The following is a 20,846-nucleotide window of genomic DNA, read 5'->3' as shown; positions in this document are numbered from 1 at the left end:
CTAAATATACTATCCTATGGTATTGACAGCATCATATTATGGGATCCCTTTTCTTCAGCCATAATAGAGAGCATTAAAGAGACGCATGGATAGGCAACAATACTAAATGCAGGATAATAATGGACAAAATATTTCACAGGCTCAAAAAAGACTTAAAACTAGGGCTGAGATCACAATCCTAAATGTCATCGAATCAAATCAATCTGTCAGAAGGTCCAAGTAAAATTTCAGTCCTAAAATAAATTGGAGAATCTGTGACAAGACTTTAAAAATACTGTTCACATATGATCTCCATCCAATGTGACTGTTAGGAAGAATAAGCAATTCTTCTTTTTTTTTTTTTATCCTGTTTGTAGTTATATGCCACTTTTTTGTTTTATTACATGCTATCATAATCTAAGACAGTGATATTGACATTTGTAATGGTACTTTAATAATAATGTGTGAATAACAATGAAGGAACCAAAGGACAAGAAAAGGTTAAACTAAATGCTATTTTCTAGAGTAACTGAATCACAGCCTGGATGTTTTTGTAGAGTCTCAATGTGGCGATTCTCCACTCCATCACACACTGCAGTAAACCTTGCAGATCCTCAAGAGTACAGTGAAAGGGAAGGACTCAGGAGAGAGCCACTTTAATAAAAAACCTCCTAAACACTAGTGCATGGCATAGTAGAGGAATTACACTAGAACTGCTTCTATTGTCTTTTCTTTGTTCATACAAGGCAATCCAATACTCTACTTTATCACTACAAACCTTGTTTTTAATATTGATCTGCCTTTTTCTATTAACACTCTTCTCTCCTCTGGTGCTCTCACATTTTCTCTTATCCTCCGCCACTTCGATGTGTGAAAGAACCCCCTCACCCATTTTGTCACTTTTAATTGCATCCATAATGACTTTTGCTAATGTGCAGAAGCTGCACTCAGTGAGCTACCTTACTGCCTGCCGGTACCTGATCTACTAAATCAGTCTTGCATGGAAGCAGCAAAACCAGATTTGACCTCTGGATCCAAGTAAAAAGAAAATAAATAAGAGGGATGTGTTCTCCCAGAAGAGCTTTTGATCTTTCCGAAGCCATTGGTGCCTAACCCAGCAGGCTGCTTGTTTCTCACACAGGACACTTTCCAATAAGAGAGATCCATCTGTACTCAATCAGGTTGTATTTGCCGACCTGTTCAAGGGGCTTGACTGTACTACACAATGGGGTGCTATTCATTTATTTTTTTGTTTGTCATTTGTAAATGTTTCAAATAATCAAATAAATGCCATATGAAGATAACTAAACTAAATGCAAAATACGATTTCCCATTCTAAGAGGAAAGGGCTAATCAACAGCTAATAAAGTAAAGCCTCATTTGGCTCAGTTCAAAAAAGACCTGTCATTTCAGAGAATAAAAAAAACAGCTTTGAGTCATATTTGAACACATGCAACTTGGTCTGTGTTCTAATCACCCAATTTTATTGGCACTTATTTATATTCATATATTCAGAAACTAGAGATTTTTAGTTTTCAAATAATGTATTGCATATGTAATTTGGGCTTACAGTTATTTGCTTTTCCATTTGGGTAAGCAAAATAGGCGAGAATTTCCCAAAATTAGGTGGATGTTAAGAGGTTAAGTGTACCTTCAAAAATAAACAGTAAGAAAAGCCTGGGCAAATACGGGATCTATCTGACAAGCCTGAAACCCTCGCTGACTAAAGTGAAGACCAATTTCAACATGTTTGAGGAAATATTTTGTGGTATGATGAGGCCTTTTAAAAGGTTACTATTGTGTGTTAAATCCTTTGTAAAACTAACAAAAAACTTAAAAAATCCACAACAGAAGAACATAATAGCAAGAGTGAAAAAGGATAGAAAAATATTTGCTCACACATTCCCAGGTGGATTTAGATATTTTTTTACAGGGGTGTCCAAACATACACCTATGGCCAACTTTGCCAAAACCTGAATTATTATTAGAGTACAAACCTTTGTTTAACATGGTTCCTACAAATAACCTACAAAAACATTTTTTTTTTAATTAAGAAGATTAACGACAAATTAGTAATTATGTTTTATATAAACCTGGAGTTTTATATATGGTGACATTCAAGTATTTTTTGGGCATTTCTACCTTGTCTTTCATTAATAATGCATACAGAATATGACCATAAATGCCTAATCATCAAATGTTTAAGGTTAAGAAATCCATTTGATATTGAAAAATGTGTATTTGTAAGAAATATCTAGATAGATAACATTTTTAAAGTAATTAGAGCACACAAAATGATTACTAAACTGGACGTTACATTGTTCTGTAAAAACCTAAAAAAACAGGCTTTTATATAAAAGAAAGGCGCTTTTTACCCCATTACCCCAGATACTGAGTTTAATTTGAACTAATCTTTTTGCAGCTGTTGAAATTCAATAAATTTTAATTTGGTTTATTTATATAGCAGGAATTCACAACACATCATCTTAACAGAGCCAATTCGATAATATCACACAGTCAGATTGGTAAGAGGAAATCAGAAAATTATACTTTGTTCCTACCTTTCAGAGTCTGCTTTCGATGTCAACGGCTTGCTGTCAATCCCAGGGAAACTGTTCATATCTACATAGCCATCATTTTCATTGGACACAACTATGGTGCGGTTCGGATTTTCAAAAAATTCTGTAACTGTGTGGGATCTGGTGGGTCTTCCTGGGATCTGAATGTTCTCATAGTCAGAACTCATTGCTGGGATGTTTTCATAATCTGAGGTATCTGCACTTGGAAAAGAGATGGAGCGAGGTTTGGTCATTGGAAGTGGCATAATGGAGCGACGAGAGCGCTCCTCGAAGGACTCCACTCTAGAGACGGTCTTGCCATCAGCTTTGAGGTCTCCTTTCCTCCTCTGGTGATCTTTGTTGAGAATAAAAGAGGATGGATGGTTTGATATATGCTGCTGGGGGTTGACCATGGTGGACTGAAGCTGAGATGAGCTACCATTACTGCGACGATCAAGGTCAACAACTCTCATGCCATGATGGCTAGACTCAGAGGACGATCGTGAAGAGCGTACACTTCCGTCACTGAAACCTTTAGACTCTGTCTTCCTCTTAAACTTGAATGCTAAAAAACGCTTAAATGAAGACTTCTTCTTCTTGGGTGTCTCGCTTGCCTCATGCTGTATCAAGAGGGATGGTGAACTTTTGGTAACAGGTCTCTTAGTAATTGGGACCAGCTCAAAAGGTGGAGGTATGTCTGCTAGAGAAGTTGGTGTAGAAACACCACTTGATGACTGATGACTTCGCTGGGAGAAGCTTCCAGAGGAAGTTATGACACATGGAAGGGAAAGTGTGTCATCTTTTCTCTTTATCCTGATATCATTCTTATGTGACTGGTCATTTTCTGTTGAGGTAAAAAAGGATAATTCTGGACCATCAGCAGACCGTGAAGAAAGCAAGAAGCGACGAGACTTTGTAGAAGGAGTTATGCAATTACTTGTTGGCTGAGGTGAAGGACTAAGAGGTTCATTGGTTTTGTCCTCTGGTACAGTGCAGTAGTCATGAGTCTCCGTCCCTGTCTCCTCTGGTACGGTTTCTGGAACATAATTTGAAACCTTTCCAGAATAGGACCGTGATCGTGTAACTATAGTTTTTCGGTCAAAAGGCATGAAATTCTCTCCTTCTGATTCAAACCCAACCTCTACATAAATATGCTCATCGCTGTCTGAATCCGTGTCTTCATAATAAGGCACAATATGGCAGTCCAGTTCTTCAATGTCTTCTTCAAAGGCTTCGGTTGTGTGGGCAAACACCACCCTGTTGGTGAGCTCCGGGGTGCAGCCAAGGTCTAAGTCTGCTGGCACTGTGATGTTGCACAATCTGAGACGAGGCTGACAGCTTTTTCTCTGGCCGCTTAAAGCTTGCTCCCTTTGAGCTGTCCTCTCTTTTGCAGTTTTTACTCTGATATGTTTCTTTTCTTGCTCCTCTTCCTCATCCTCATCACCTATCTCTACATAATCCTCTGATGACACGCATTCAGATTGCTCAACATTCTCATCTTTTAGGCAGACTGAATTATCAATGTCAGCGTATTCATCTGCTGACTCATTGTCTTTAGCTTTGTCTTTATTTTGAGAAGATTGCTCTGTGACCTCCTCAATACGGAGCTCTTCTGAGTTGGCTTGTGCCTCTTCAAGCTTGTCCACATCATCTGATGACACATAGTAAGGTTCCTGGTCAAAGGCATCCTGCGTTTGAGCTTCATTTGCTGATGAAGATTTTTCTTCCTCTCCAGGGCCCCACTCAGGATCAGCAGTGCCACTCATATCTCCTGGAACCGCCTCTATTACAGAATAAGGCCCAAAAACATCTTCTGTGCTGGATGTGAATCGAAAACACCCTGAGAGGTCCTTGGTAGCTCGCTCTGGTTGCCAGACTTCTGCGTCCCCTGTTTCCACTGTGTCACATGACTCACATGTATCACTGGCATCATCTGTGGGGCCGATCACATCGTAGGTATACTCCTCAGTAACGGTTGGAAGCATGCTGAATCCATATGCAAATCTGCCATTTTCCAACTCAGACTCATTTGTGAAAAAGTCACTGTGCAGCTCAGTGGTTTCATTTAGTCCAAGATCATCGTTTGCGCAACAATCATTAGAAGATTGTGTTTGGTCAAGATGTGGCTCCTCGTGTTCATCTATGTGCTTTGTAGAGTCATAGCCAGTTTTGATTTTATCTACCCCTTCTCCTTCCTCAATTTCTGTTTCCGTTGGAGGATTTATTAGCATTACTGTACTCTCATCTTCAGTGTGATCACTACCGTCAGGCTGAACGGAGTCACTGTCGGTTGTTTCTTCCTCTGTGATGTCAATCAAATCATCCGCCTTGATCGTGTCATCTGATGCTATGCTGTCCACATCAGCATCTTTTTCAAATACTTCTGTTTCTTTGTCTCTTTCCACCATAGTATCTCCACCTTCAGTGTCCTCTTTGTCACTCTCTCTTGCATTGTTGTCAGTAATCCCTCCCTCCACCTCTTTTCTCTCTTCTTTATTGTGATTCTCCTCAGAGATTTCAAGGAGATCCCCCATCTCTCCATCAGAGTGAGACAGCTCTCCATTGCTGAGTCTCTGCTGATAGTCTGTGTTTCCCTGTAGGTGAGGCTGAGAGAGAGGTCTGGGTTTGGGGGCGACAGGAGGTTTCAGGCCATGGACAGGGGGCCATGATTTCGATGTCAACTTTGACTGCACTTTGATAGTCAAGTGACTGCGGACCCTTGGTCGAGGGACTTGCAGTGGATTTTGAAACTCTGTACAAAGAAAATGAGAGAAAATCAGTTAGCATTACATAAATCCCACAATATATATTTATATTGTTTATTATATATATATTTTAACCAAAAAATAATTTCATAATAAAAAATGTGGTTCAGACTTTAGCAAAGACTTTATTGGATAGTTCATATCTTTTTATGTTAGGTTGTGTTAAAAAGTTGCGAACAGGTCATGCCTTATCCCTGGTAAATAATTAATTTTGTGTCTTAGTTTAGTCCATGTCATTTTGTTTTAACCAACATCAAAGCGGACTTTGACTGTATACAACCACATCCAATATATTTTCTCTTAACACTAATCACATTTGGGTGGTTAATTCAGCAGAAGCTTATAAATAATAAATTAATATAAAGATAATCTTCGTTTCAAAGGTATTCTGGCCAAGAAATCAGCAGAACCTCCAACATGTTCTTAAAAACACCCAGTGAGACCAAGTCATGAAGCTTTAGGTCTTTCTGCAGCTGGCTCAAAGCAAAGGGAGCTGTATATGAAAGGGCCCTTATTTCCATAACAGTTCTCATCCATTAAACTAACTATGAGAATAACTCCCAATAATTAAGTCTGTATAACCTTAAACTCTTCAGTTAGAGGAGATTCAAGAACTTTGTGGGAAGTAGATTATCATCAGCTTTTAAAATAGTTACATGCCAGTGTCTCAGCCTTTGTTACTTTTTGAAAGTGAACAATCATCAGCTTATGTGTAACTTACATCAGAAATTGAAACGGGTTAATAACTGGTAAAATATATTAGCAAAAGCCAAACATCTATAGTTGTTTTTCATTGATTGAAGTCCATTTGGTCCATAATCCCAACCCCCTGCTCCCTTGGACTTACTTTTAGTTTCAGTGATGAACAGCAGATCATCTGTTGAACATCCTGATCTATCCCTTTAAAAGCTACCAACTGCTTATGTCAGCAACAAGCAGAAAGCTGCAGGGGCCATTATTAGCAGGAAAAACAACCCTTTGGTTACTTAGAGGAGGAACAATAACATTTCCCTACGGGAAATGTTGACAGACAGATATAGGATATTTAACTAGAATGGGATATATAACATTTTTATTTATTAAAACCTTTTTAGCAAATGCATTCACAAAATAAATTTGTTTCCACTGTAGTTTTAGTTATAATAATAATAATAATAATAATACATTTTATTTTATACAACAAGTTTAAAATCTAAAGTGCAAATGGGAGTTTTAAAACAATTATTAAATACAAAAATAAAATTTAAAATAGTAACAGACTATAAAATAATTAAAATGCTTTAGTTAAAATAATGTTTTTGTCCTTTTTTGAAAGTGTCTGTAGATATGCTAAAATTTTCAGGGCAGGAAAAGCTGTGTGCCTAATGGGGCTCAGTATGGCTATGTGAACCTGAGTCTGGTTTGAGTGAGTTTATTTTAGGGAGCTGCTGTGGTCTGCTGAGTGAGTAGGTGTGATGTAAGGTGGGGTATTACTATACATGAACTGATGTAGAGGGAAGCTAATGGCTAGTGGGTGGGGTGCGATTGGGGGTTGGCATCTAAACTAATATAATTATTTTTTTTAAAGTCAACTAGAGGTTTTTTGTTTTGCAGTTTCCTTCACTGAACAACATTGGTATCGATACATGATGTAACGCTGGCAGAGGCTGCTGGCCCTATCAGTCCACTTAGTAGCTGACTATACAGTATAGGCCTGCTGTAGAGAAATTCCAAATGACTTCTGGAAATGCACATAAATATTTTCCTCCACAGTGCCAGTCTTTGATAAAGTTGTTATGGCTCACTGCCCGGGCGGCATTTGCCAGGGATTGGTACAAGTGCTTAATTTATTTTTTTTAACTATAGTGCTATTGATCATTTTTAAAAGAATTTGGACGGTATTTGATCTGAAAAATAGAAGCTGAGAAAGAGCATTTGGACATCTCTAGTTCAAGTTTCAAAAGCTGAATTCATACTGAACATAGAAAAGAAAATGCAAATAAAGCCTTTGGGATGCTTGTCTAGCATCATGGGCATGTCTATGTTCTATGTCTATGGGCTTGTCTAGCATGTCTAGCATGTCTAGCATGTCTAGCATGTCTAGCATGTCTAGCATGATGGGCCTAAGGTGGACACCTTAGGCCCATCATGACAAATCTGGATTCAGGGCATATTCTATAATCTTCTTGGTCAGTAAGGGAGTCCCCTCCTAAAGAAGCATCTATGAAACTGGCTACATCGAAAACCTGCTCCTAGTTTGGGAAAGTTTAAAGTGTTTAACTCTTTGTCCAGACAGATCTAAATGTTAAACAGGCTATAAGTTTCCAGGATCATACATGCAAAGAAAGATGGGACTCAATGCTGCCTCAAGCTGCATATGCTAACACACAGAAAAACAATTGTCCACTGCAGGCCTCCATTTATGTATATATATATATATATATTTTTTTACTCTAAAACTTTTCTGTACAGATGCAGTTTTCAGCCTTGTGTGAATGTTGCCTTAGTCTGACACGACGGAATATGTATAATGTGCAAAACTAGGGCCTCTTCCAGGGTGGTATTCAGTTATTACTGATCATATTTGATAAACTATTGCAAAATAGAAAGGTTTTTATCATCTATAAGCAGAGTTAGAATAGACTGATAACTTCCAGCTGATATGGCTAAATATTACAGCCTCTACTGATGTTATTTAATGTAGCAGCATGGACTGTATACAGAAAAAAAAAACTGCATCAAAAGTCTCATGAAATTCTGTACACAATTTCAGTGACTATGCAGATAATGAGCTTGAGAGGATTTGTATTCCTAAAGTCAAAATTCAGTAAAAAAAAAAAAAAAATCTGCTTTGCTGGCAGTTTATCTTACAAACTGTTAACTGTCACTACTTAGAGAATTTTTTTACTTTTTACAAAGCTTGCTATAATAAGAAGCCAATTGACTACAGATAAGGGGACTGATATTTTCCGTTTACCTCACTTTGGAAACAATCTCACGCTGATTTCCCTTTGAAAAATGTATTCTCAGTACCAAACATTGTTGATCAAATTTAGACTTGTCATGAAACACACCCGTTCTTAACAAAGTGTGTACACCCCTGGTCCTTTCCTGTTATTTAGTACCTGTCCTGACGCATATCCTATTAAACCCTGTCTGCCCTCTAGTTAGTTCTCAGTGTTTCCTTGCTCTTTTTCATGTTTTTGGCCTTTCTTTTTTCTACTACTGAAAACCCTTTATGATCGCTCTATAAAACGCTTTCAAAAACATTTCATTTTATTTTTATAAAGTCACACTGCTTTTCATTTAAACCATATTGGCTCCGGTTGAGCTCTGGTGAAGAAATCTAAACAGGATATTTACAATGGGAGGGGCATTAATAGTGAAGACCCCCATCACTCTGCCATAAACCTCTCGAGGAGTTCACATTTTCACAGCACAAATGGACTTCCTTCTCCTCATTCTTTTACAATTCTCACGAACAGAGAAACCAACACATAACCGCATGCTTTTTTTTTTCTTTCTGAAAAGGACTCTTTGAGTGCACCAAAGAACAATAAAGCAAGTTTGAAAAAAACAAGAGTCACAGTCTTACAAAGCAGCCAACTGCCAACAACAGGATATGAATTATGCAACAAGAATTCAATTAAAACAAACGTTTACAAAACAAAAGGAAGAGACAGACACTGGAACCTTGACTGTGTCAAACTTACAGGATATGATCTAAGATTGTTTTTAGATTTTGAATGTCACCCGTCAAACCATAAGCACCTGCCTTAATCAAGTTGGATGCATTTTTTTTTTATATGAGGAAAAAAACAGAGCTGGTCAAAGGCATAGGTGATATAAGCAGCTGGTTAAGGTCTCCACGCCAGTAGGGGGCCCTGGAGACTAGACATTTTGCAGAAGTGTTATAAATCATTTGTACAAGTAATGCAATTTGTATCAATATTTATGTGATCTTTTTATTCTTAATTTTTGAGGCAAAAAAATATTCACAAACACAAAGAGATGTAAATGCCAAACAAACTTTGATTTAATCATTACAGGTTCTGATTCCATGAGATGTATCATTTGCAGTTAAAACATTCGATATGTAATTTTAATTCTAATGCACAAAAGTGTACACTTAGAAAATATAAAGGAAATATACTTAAATAAAAGATCAGATCAAGTCTGTCTCAATAGCTTTTTTTTTATTTGTACAGCTGACTTCAAAACACACAACCCCCCTTCAGTTCAGCTCATTTTACTTCTTACAAAGGGATTAAAATATTGCAATCTAACCATAAAGCCCCCTCTTCCAATTTCTCTCCATTATTTCCACAGAGAGGAAGAGTATTGAGACCTATTCCAAGGATTTGAGTATTATTCCAGGATATTAAACACTCAAACATGAACACCATTCAGAATCCTCCTATTTCAATGTTTCAAAAAAAAAAATAAATAAATAAACATTTTCTATGACTTGTAAAATTAGTCAACTATGTTGTCTTTCTTTGATAGCCACTCTAAATTGTTGAAAATGTTTATATATAATAACAGAAATAGTAAAATCTAATAATAGAAAAGATAAGAATAACTTTCACAATCATTCTGGTGTGTAAACTGAGCCAAACTCCAACCCAAATCATTAAAAGTTGATCTTCTAAACAGAAACATCATTTTTGTTGCTTCCAACCAACCTGCGTTCATTGTGGGACATCATCATCCACGGAAACCGACGGCTGTCCTCATTTTCCCCGCACAGACATGGAGACCCCCTCCTCCCACAAAAAGCGCCAACTCAATCCAAACGCATTGCGATCATTGAGATGAATTCAAGCTTTGACAGCAGAGACATCCGCCTCGGTGGAGACCGATCTGGCAAGGTGTTTTTCTCTTCGCGCAGCGGGTTGCTGAGCTCTCCCCACGCGTGATGTTCCAGCGCACTGGTGCGCTCCTGTGTGGAAACAGGAGGTGCTGTTCAGGGCTTCCTGAGGCTGGACATGAGCGCAAAGCGGAGATAGTGTGAGCCACTCACTTCAAACCCTACCGTTACATCCCACCTACTCTGGAAAGAAATCTGCACTTGTAAAAAATTAATTATCCCATAAAGTTTGTGCGATTTAAATACAATCCATTTGAATATATGCAGCGGCGGTTCTAGACCCAATATACCAGGGGGCTATGATGGGGCCAGCGTGTTTTCATAGGGGTCACAGAAAAGCATGAAATAAAAAAACAGGGCAAGTGATTCAAATATATTGATAGCTGCATAAATTGAAATTTCTATTCAATTAGGTTTAATTAAAATTCTATGTCTTATTAGGTTAATATACATTCATAACTTAGGAGTTATACCTATTTTTAGACTTAATTTAAGTTAAAATTTAAGTTTTCTATACGATCTGAATTAGAACTCAAGAAAAACTGATAAAATCAGCTGTAAAAATTAGACTATTCTTTTCATAAAAAAAAAACATTTAATAGAGGGAAACTGGAATCCTATATAAATACCACTGAAGCTATCACCTTATTGTTTTTAAATAATTAGTAAAACAGAAAGTAGAACAGAAAAAAAAATTAAATTGATCCAAAGTAAACATGTCTGTTCCAATGCAATCATCATTAGAATTTCTTTGAGTATTATGTCTTCAGTACAGGGGCCACGACATGATCTACAGGGGCACTGGCCCCCGTCGGCCCCTGTCTAGAACCGCCCACTGATAGATGTATTCATTATTTGGGTCTGAATTAAATAGCCTATTAACATTTAAAATACCTAAATAATCTCATAAATAATCCGTTTTCATTTCCATTGATGCACATAATACTGTACATTCTATTCCAAATCAAAATCACATCAGAGAGAGTTGTGGAAAACTGAAGTTTCTCTAAAAAACTGATCTTTTAGGCTACTACAGATATTGAAAGATATGCTTAAACTTTGAAAACCTGAATAAAACAGTCTCTGTCTCTGAAAGCTGCATGGTGGTGACTATAGATGTGAACAGCTTGGAGCTCAGCACAATCAGGACACTTAAACCACCGTCCACACTTCCACTGCATCGCTTGATTCTGCCTTTTCTTGATATTTCTGTGTGGAGTCATTATCTTGTTAAAACACCCATTTCTATTGTATTTCCTCTTTAAGACCACATGGCCTGATCGTGTGTTTTGATGAATTCAAAAACTGATCTATCATCGCTGGTGTGTGATAAAGGCTCCAAACAGTGTGGGATCCGTCTGATAAACTGACTCCCACCTGAAGACGCAAAAGGACCAAGGTTGCGTTTATCAGTCCGTAAAATATTCAGCTGTTTGCCAGTCAGGGTTTTTTTTTTTTTTTTTTTTTTTTTTTTTTTCAGGTGGTGTCAGTTTAAAAAAAAAATAGGACAGTGGAGACTTGTTTCTTGGCTTCAAATGGGTGTCTTAGCTTGAAACAGTACTCACAGTTAGAGGTACACTTCAGTCACCCTAATAATGGTCTTAGTACTATTTTCAGTAATCATGTTTCTGCTTTTTGTATCAACTCCCAAGCATTTGGATTATTTTCCAAATGCAGCCTGTAATTATCTACCCTTTATTACGTGTTTCGTCTGTCCAATCAACTCATGTCTGCTTACTTCTGTCTTTTCCTCTAAAAAATATATGGTATAACCATTTTAAATGGTTTTCCTAGAGGAATGCAACATCTACAGTAATACATGTGAAATTTAATTAACAGGTGCTACCTGTTACCCTAAGCATGCATATTTAACACATCATGCCTGTGCAAGCTTTCTCAATTCTCTCGGCTTGCATTATAGCAAGCAATAGTTTGATCTCTCATGTTTTTAAGCACCTGGAGGCCGTTCCTTCTAAGCATATTGCATATCAAACGCAAATCAAAGACCGAAAGGTGGGTGCTTAAAAGAGCTGTCAAGTAACTGAGTACAAATACTTTGTTACTTTACTTAAGTAGAAATGTTGGCTATCTGTACTTTGTTGGAGTAATTATTTTTTAGACAACTTTTTACTTCTACTCCTTACATTTTTTTTGCAAATATCTCTACTTTCTACTCCTCACATTTTAAAAATTGACAAGTTAGTTTTATTTCATTTAAGCTCATTCTCATTATGGCCTGTTGGTATTTATACAAATAAAAAAGAATAAAAATAATTTATTTCATCCTGACAATTAATTTCTTTGTGGTTAGACTCTGTACAGCACCAACTTGTTGTTCATCACATACCAAAATGAATAGTTTTTTAAGATAGTGCAAAGTTCAATTTGACACTGTAATCATTTATGATAAAACTAAGAAAATGAAGTATGAGGAAGTTATCATTCGAGAAATGTAGAAATTGTTCCAGTTTAAGTAGTGTTTAAAATTGTACTTTTACACTTTTACTTGAGTAAAAAGCTTATTTTGATACTCTAACTTCTCTAAAAGTGTTTTAAAGCAGTAGTTCATACTTCTACCTTAGTTATAAATATTAATACTGTTGACACCTTTGATGCTTAAAAACGTCTGCGCTCCGACTACAGATTGCTGTAATGCAAGCTGACAGAACTAACAAAACCGAATAGGTTAAAATAACAAATCATTTAAAATATCAAACTCTGGATTTTGGAACTGATGCCTTCTGCATAATTTTTAAACTGGATTTTACTTCTTGCATGACACAGATGTGTGTAAATAGTGTAATAGCAACAATACAGTGAGCTTAAGGGCAACAAATCCACTAGAATGAAGGATTTGGGCAACCTATGAGTCAAAATTCAGCTCCCGCTAAAGCTGCCATGTTTTGCACAGAAATACAATCTTATTTTCTTAAATGACAGCTGTCCCATGGTTGTGTCACATGTCTGACCTCCTGAAATACAAGGGATAACTATTTAAACCCGTGCAGCTGCATAAGCTGCTCAGCTAACCTTGATTCTTATCTCATGACTGAACATCAATATATTTTGAATTATGCTTTCTTAGAGGTTTAGAAATAAAATAGATGTTTTGTTTTTTCACAGCTGTCCAAATTTATTTCCTGATCTAGGGCCATGCATAGAAGGATTCCTAAAAGCAGTTTCCCAAAGCTCTTTCTCCAGGACAGCAAAAAGCTTTTGTTGCTGGCCCAGCTTCCTGACCAAGCATCTGTTGTAGGGCCGAATGAATGCAGCTCTTAAAAAACCTCTCTCCATAACAGGAAACCACTCTCCCTGTTTCCTGCACAACAGGAGGAACTTCCTTAGCAACAAATGAGAAATGCTGGCATCAGAGCCGCTCGAAGATTGTTTGGGGCCCTAAAAAACGCCTGATTTGTGGGGCCTTCAAACTACCTCAAATTGTCACAGCTCAACTAATATCTCATCTCTATCAGTGATGCTTTAAAGTTTATACATTCAACATAACTATTATAAGAGTTTATATTTAGATAATAATGTCAGGAGAAAACTAAATGATATTAATCTTCTTTACAAAGCAATGGGTATAGTCATTTTTTTTAATGTATTGGTTAGACGTGTTGTGAAGTGTGCAAGTCTGAAATACATGCAGGTACATATGTTTAACTGTAGGTTCTCCAGCTACTGATCCAAGTAGAAGATAGACATTATTTAACAGAATAGACTTGGGTCCCCATTTTCCTGCAGGTAATTTGTACAATAAAAAAAAAATCTCCATAATTATCTTTTATTTTTAAATGCATTCACCATCCCTTAGTATATAACAGATCTGTTGGTCATTGGTTCTCACTGGTTCTTCCGTTCTCCTACCCATTACCATGTCTGTTACTCTGCCTGTTGTTCTATAAATGTTCAATATCTTGACTTCTTCATGCCATATTTTAAGTTTTTGTAGACATTTAATGGTGGACCCATCTTTCCTTGTATCAACACTTAAGGCCACAAGGACAAAGTGACCCCACTTGAAAAAAAAAAAAAAAAACAAATGAAAAAAAAAAAAGAATTGCAGTCCTATTGTGTTCCTAATTTGACGGCTTTTAAAGCTGCCTAAACGCCCACATGTCGGGCGGAGACTGTCTCACCTTTCTTCTTCTTCTCTACACACTTGAAGGTCAAACAATGCAGGAGAGACACAGGAGAGATGAAGCAGATAGTGAGCGCAGAAGCACAATAAAGAGAATCTGAATCGCCACGGGGCTCCAGTCCTGACTGCAGCAGTGGCATACACACCCATTTATTACACACAGCAAAATTCCCATTCCAGATGGTTTGGTGCAGGAAAGACTCGACTATGCTGCACATGTAGAGTACTGCCAGACTCCAAGAGGTGATTAGCGAGAGCTCATGTCCTCTCATTAAAGACTAAATGTTTCAGTGATTGTAATTATAGTCTTTGTCAATTATTAAGCTCGCTGTTAAAGGGGCATTAAACATAAAGTTACTTGAGTTAAAGATGTGATTGCTGCAACAATTAAGCAGTTTATATAGGGTGCTGACTAATCATCATACACAAAAACAGTTTTATTGCAAGTTTGATTATTCTCCCACTTCTTAAATGTCAGGCTGTAACAACAACTGTGAAGTGCTGAGGCCATAATGGTTTTGTGTGGCAGTAGTAGCACATTTATAGCTGCCATAAAGTAACCTTTTGTTTTTGAATTGAATGACTAAAGATAGCTCCGTTTTGGTCGTTTAGCAGTTCCAAATCTAAGGCTCTCAGGAGTATATCACGCACAATCGATATACATGACCTTTTTTTCTTGCTTTCATTTAAACAAAATATGTTTTGCTTTTGCCGGGTGTGCAAACAGAACCTGTCAAGAGTATTGTGCAATGTAGCCAGAGAACAGAATTGCCTTAGGGGTAAATATCCCTCCAGATGTGGTACAGGCGGTCAAAACATGTTTTTTTGGACAGAGGACACGAGTTTCCTGGACAGCCTGTAGCTATGAGCTGCGCTATGTCACCCCACCTGGAACGCAGCTTGACTGGAAGGGAAAGGGGGCCTGGAGATATTAGGAAAAACATGCGGTAGTAGCAGGGAACAAACCGGCGTTATCTCCCCTCTTCCCGGTTCCACACACACAACACCAAACAGGAAAGGGATCGGGAAAGTGGTCAGCAAGTTGTTCCCAGGACTGAGAAAATCCACAATACCTGCTATACATTGGAGGGACACTGGTTTGAGTGCATCTGCTTGCCGCATTTATGATGCTTTAAGGCTGAAGTGAGGTGACATCAACCTTAGTAGCATCCAATTACTAGAAAGCAGGTTTGTGTCATGAGATTAACTCCCAGTTAATCAGGAATAAGGTTTGTTTATTTCATATGTTAGATGTAATTTTCTGTTTTTCTGGTCATATTTTGGGTACTTTTTATGCAAACAATTAAAATAAGGCGGCAGATGACATTTTTCAGGTGCAGTTGGAGGGAAAGCAACACATTTCGGAGGATCTTTATCAATGGGAACATAGGGTTGTTTAAATGAGTAGAAGCCCCACGGGAAGTCCGTGGAGGGAAAGGGAAAAAAAATAAGTTTTAGGCATAGAGATTTTTGGTGCAGAAGAAGAAGGACATCAGTTAATTGCAACATGAGCAAATACTAGCAACGATTGACCCTGATAACGACAGGTAGTGCAAAAGCAGTCTAGTATTCTTCCTTCTGGTCCATTGGTGCAGTTTTTTGCCTCCGAAGTGAGCTTGAAGAAACTGCTGGTAAGTGCTGCACCTACTGGTCACTCCCTAAAGAAGATCAGAATTCAGAAAAGCATAGAGATATAAACCTGCCCTCAAACTAAACGCTACAGATCACACCATCTCAAACATGGCTGTTGCAGCATCACGCTGGGCAGATTTCTTTTTTTCTGCAGGAACAAGGACTTTGGTCAGTGCTAGAATCAAATGGTTTTAAACTCAAGCCAACGATGGCTACTCACATTTCACTTGTCCATCACACCTGAAGTATTGTCCAAATTACCACCTCAGTGTTAAAGCAAGTTCTGCAGAGCATAAAGCATATTCATTGATTCTAATTACCCAATAAAAGTTAAGACCTAAATCCAGTTAAAAATCTGTTGTTTTAAATTATATCCATACAATTTAACCTACCTGGAAGGTGGTTCGATAAGATACTACAGGTCTGAATCCAGGATTTTGGTAATTTTTTTCTTCTTTATCATAAATTTTTGTTTGTTTAAAAAAAAATCCTGTATTTTACAGTTTTACTTTTCTTTATTCCTGTTTTGCTAGTACGATTAGTATGATTGCTTTACTTTAAACATTCCATTTTTCCCCTTACTTGTCTAAATCTGCAAGTCATTAATAGCAAATTACATTCATTTCCATACTTTTTAGCTTTAGGTTTTTTTACCTCTGGTCGCCAAGGTGAAACAAATCAAAGCACTGAGAACTGTTGTTGAGCGACTACGTCATTTGAAATTTAGATTGATTCATTGAAATCTTTAGCGCAATCAGGCACATGTCTTTCACCTTTTAAAGTGACCTTAAACACCTTTGTAATGGGACCGCAAAGCATTTGACTGTTGCAATAGATCGAACCATCATTGGTATTGATTCCTCGCTGTGCTCAGGCCCGTATGGACTCCAGGTTGATCCCACAAGGAATGTGTGTCTTCACTTCAAGCCTCATATTCTCATTAAAGACCTATGCAGCTGATGAGATAGATATGACAGGGGAACTTTATTAAAATGTAAGAAAAGGGAAGGATGTGAAGATTATATTAAGAATAATAGAGTTTGGTTGCTTCCAGCATAAAAAGAGAAACCCTCCAGTCAGCAGTGTGTACCTTAGCCTCAGAGTGAATGCTATTGTATGTCCAAAAGCTTTACAGTGAGAATGTGGACCACAGAAATCAGCACTTTAGAAACATTTCCCAATGGGTTTCCAGCTCTCCACAGCAAATCAAATCATCAAATATCATTGCTGTCACATAAATAATAAATGTACATTATATCAAATAATTTGTTATATTTAAAATGTTATGCTGCAGCTTTCATCACACTTTGAGTTTTTGCAGACGTGTGAACACGTCTGATTTATTAGTAAAAGGAAGAGGTGTCATTTGTTATTTTAAGTCATACATTCTGTCTGCCTGACGCTATAGTGGTGGCTCTCAAGGTTTACTGGCAATGGCACAATGGTTGCAACAAATGGTTAATTAGCCTCAAACTCAGAAGACGGCTGGGCACTCTTGGCAGATGAAAGTGTCATTTTGTTCCAATGAACCAGAAACAACCAACCAAGCCACAACACAAACACTGACCTGCTAATTAGAAGAACACAAAAGAAGAAATAAGTGCAGTTTTTGCAAAAAGAAAAATGTATGCCTTTGAAATCCTTTCATTTCAGAAGAATGATGGGTTTGTGTAGCTTTTTAATTCTTTTTCCTAATTCCTAAAAACATATGCAGGCTTTGTTTGTCGCTCTAATGATCATGAACATTAGTTTCTATAGATTTCTGGTGCAGAAACTCCCAGTTTCTGCATATGCAGATGTATACCGAATATATACCCACAAACGAGTGAGCCCAGAAAGTGTGCGTGTGCTTGAAGATATTTGGAATTGAAACAATGGGATCTTGGGAAAAAAAATCCCCCAAGCTAAAATGTACTCTTCCTGTGAGTGTTTTCACGTTTCTCAGCTGAGGGAGCCTGGAAGGATGCAGATGCTCTTATAAGTGAAATACATCAGGGATCTTGTGAAAGTCTAATTAAAAATGTGAGCACATGATTTGACACATGCAGTAATAGTCATTTGGGAAGATGTGAGAAAATGTAAGCAATAGGCAGTATTTTGATTTATTTGAATGGCTTTCTTTGCTGCATAACATATTAGTAGTTGAGACTATGGAGGTGGGCTTGCAGACAATGGGAGCAGGGAGATAAAGGATAATGGCAACTTTTCTGTTCCAGTATTTTTCGCTCTATAAAGTAAATGGTAACCTTCTGGCAAATATTTGATAAACCTTTCCAGAAGCAGCCCTACATGAATGACTCAAATGTTACTGTTAAAGTTTAGTCCTGAAAGAATTGTTGCACAAAAAATATTAATTAGAAATCTGACACTCAACACAATAATAACACCAAACATAATTCAAACCTCTGATAACTTTTTACAGCAGCATTGACAGGTACATAAATTGCATGTGTTAGAGAAACAATGATACTTGACAAATGCATCAGAAGTGAGATAACATATCAGGGGTTTTCCAATTTCTTCTACAATGCATTCTTCACAATATTACTAACATTTGCAGATATGAGTGACTGATGTGATATCGACTGGTGTTTGCTCAATGCTCCTGACAGCAGGGACAGTGAGCGTGGAAAACACAGATGGCTGTTCTTTTTCTTCTTCCGCCAGACCTGCGTGACCTTTTACACAGAGATAACAGGGCGGTCTCTTATCCCAAGGACCCCTTCTCTTCCTAAGAACAGCCAGGCCTGGCAGCTCAGACGGGGGACTTCCTCTTTTCGGCCTGTCTGATGGAACAACATCAACAGCTAGCGCCACAGCCTCCCTCTTACGTCTCCAGAGAGCTTTTGTTTTGGAATTATTACCTTCTTTCTAATCATGACAGATCCCTGACAGAGAGGAAATGAGAGATCTATATTAACACTGGGCCTGTGCCAGGAAGTCAGATAAATTTAATACCTATTTTCATCCAACTATTTTCCACTTAGATTTTATCTCTGATTCTCTTTATACATTGAAAAATAGGTAACAATCCCATTACTGTTGGTTAAAGGGATAATCAAGGATTACTTGAGTTCAAATTTTATAATTTGTAGATTCAGTATCTGTTCTGCAGGTGACTGCAAGTCAAAAAGTCCCTAATCTGGTCATAAGATAACCTCACCCTTTAATTTATACAGTATATATATATATATATATGTTCTGCAGGTGACTGCAAGTCAAAAAGTCCCTAATCTGGTCATAAGATAACCTCACCCTTTAATTTATACAGTATATATATATATATATATATATATATATATATATATATATATATATATACAATGAAAATGTACATTTCATTGTTAATATTTATCAGTGGATGAATCAACCGGGAAGATCAATGCCTTCAGCCTCCATTTCCTCTAAATAGTAGTTGTTTTAAACAACAAAAACTCTGTTTGTTGTTTTGACATCTCTGCCTGCATGTCATCTTCTTCTCAAGCCATCGACTTCTCCTGTGACTATTCCTGCAGCAGAAGAGTCATTTCCCAGGAGTACATTGATGAACCATTCTGTCAACCATCCAGTGCTTCTTTTTATCTCTTTCTCTTGATGCACACCCAGGGGAACACAAGCTGCCCAGCTGGCCTGTCCCTCTGCTCATGGATTTTGCTGAGCTCTTTTATGGCAGAGGACTCCTGTGGATTCATGTGTGCTGCGTGTGCTAGGGGGGTTATTTTTTTTTTTCTAGTTTTCTAGATTAGCAGAGGCAAAGTGCATTCATTTTTTTACACTGTGCAAAACCATTACACTGTGAAATATGCTTCAGCATGTAAACTTGATCATGTGGAAAATGCAAGTCAAAATATTTCTCTACTTGAATTAATGGGAGTAATTGAGCAGATCTGGATCTGGTGAAACCAGGAGGTCTTAATAAAATGTTTTAAGTTGTTTGAAATAATGGAAGGTATAATGGTATTAAATGAGCAATAAGCAATGCTTTCATATATAAGAAAGAACTAAAAATAAGCTGATGTAAAGAACTTAAGGGATCTATTTAGATAGACTGTGGTGTGACATCACACAACCTTCTTTCTCTGAACCCCCACCATCCACTGTTCTCCCTGCTGCCCTCTGGGATGGGGCTTCACAGCATTCAATACAGGTCCAGCAGATTCTGAAACAGCTTCTTTCCTACCACCATCAGACAGCTGAACTGTTGAGAAAACTCTAAATCATGTCACAGACTCTGCATCAAACTGACAACACCAAATCAAAACATTGCAAAATTGCACTATATATATTCAATTTTCTCCCATCACTGTTGCACTTAAAGAAATGGAAATGCCATGAGAGCTGTACAAAATAAAATTCATTGTTTTTATTTTATTCTATTCTTCAGTGGACATGTTCTTCTGAAGTAGGGTGCGATTTTGCTGAATATTTTTCCTTTGCAAATATGCACAAACAAGCTGATGGGCTAGGGTTCTAGAGAGAGGTGTTACCTTTTAAAACAACCTGTTTAGGTCTACATGTGATGCCAACCTGGTGGTAAAATGTTTCTTATTTCTCCATAAACTAGATTACACAATTTGTAATCATCCATGTAACTTTGTAAATGTTAGAATATTTTCAATATTTGTTCAATTTAACAATGATCCAAATGATCTAAAACTCTACCTTAACAATGAATTCCCTACTTTGTTTTTTAAAAGGCTCTCTTCTCCTACCCTGTTTGTTTTTCTCTTTATTTCTGGACACGTTGGGGAATCAAGGATCCACCTTTGAGGTGAGGATTCTGTTCAGATCTGAAGACTTTTTTTTTTATGCTTCTGATTATTATTTTTGTCATAGTGTGTTTTTCGTTTATCCTTTTAGTTAATTTTCTTGTTTACACTTATTATTTTCTGTTTCTGTTGCCGAGGTTCATCCCAATTTTT

At 37.3% G+C, this 20,846-nt stretch overlaps 1 protein-coding gene across 2 annotated transcripts in view; it reads right to left on the bottom strand.

The window, feature by feature from the left end:
* Positions 1–10,236, bottom strand: part of LOC107091501 (FYVE, RhoGEF and PH domain-containing protein 5-like) — a 46,850-nt gene extending 36,614 nt beyond the window's left edge. For both annotated transcript variants that reach the window (XM_015385457.1, XM_015385458.1), the window contains exons 1-2: positions 9,967–10,236; positions 2,541–5,289 (exon numbers count right to left, since the gene is read on the bottom strand). In XM_015385457.1, coding sequence (XP_015240943.1) covers positions 2,541–5,289; positions 9,967–9,976 — 2,759 coding nt within the window. In that variant the 5' untranslated portion in view covers positions 9,977–10,236. The remainder of the gene's footprint in view (positions 1–2,540; positions 5,290–9,966) is intronic.
* Positions 10,237–20,846: the final 10,610 nt, after the last annotated feature.

Source organism: Cyprinodon variegatus, unplaced genomic scaffold (assembly GCF_000732505.1).
Source record: "Cyprinodon variegatus isolate N-32 unplaced genomic scaffold, C_variegatus-1.0 Scaffold340, whole genome shotgun sequence".
NCBI classification, from domain to species: domain Eukaryota; kingdom Metazoa; phylum Chordata; class Actinopteri; order Cyprinodontiformes; family Cyprinodontidae; genus Cyprinodon; species Cyprinodon variegatus.
Note: the sequence above shows the minus strand (reverse complement) of the source record. Positions and strands in the feature narration are given on the sequence as shown.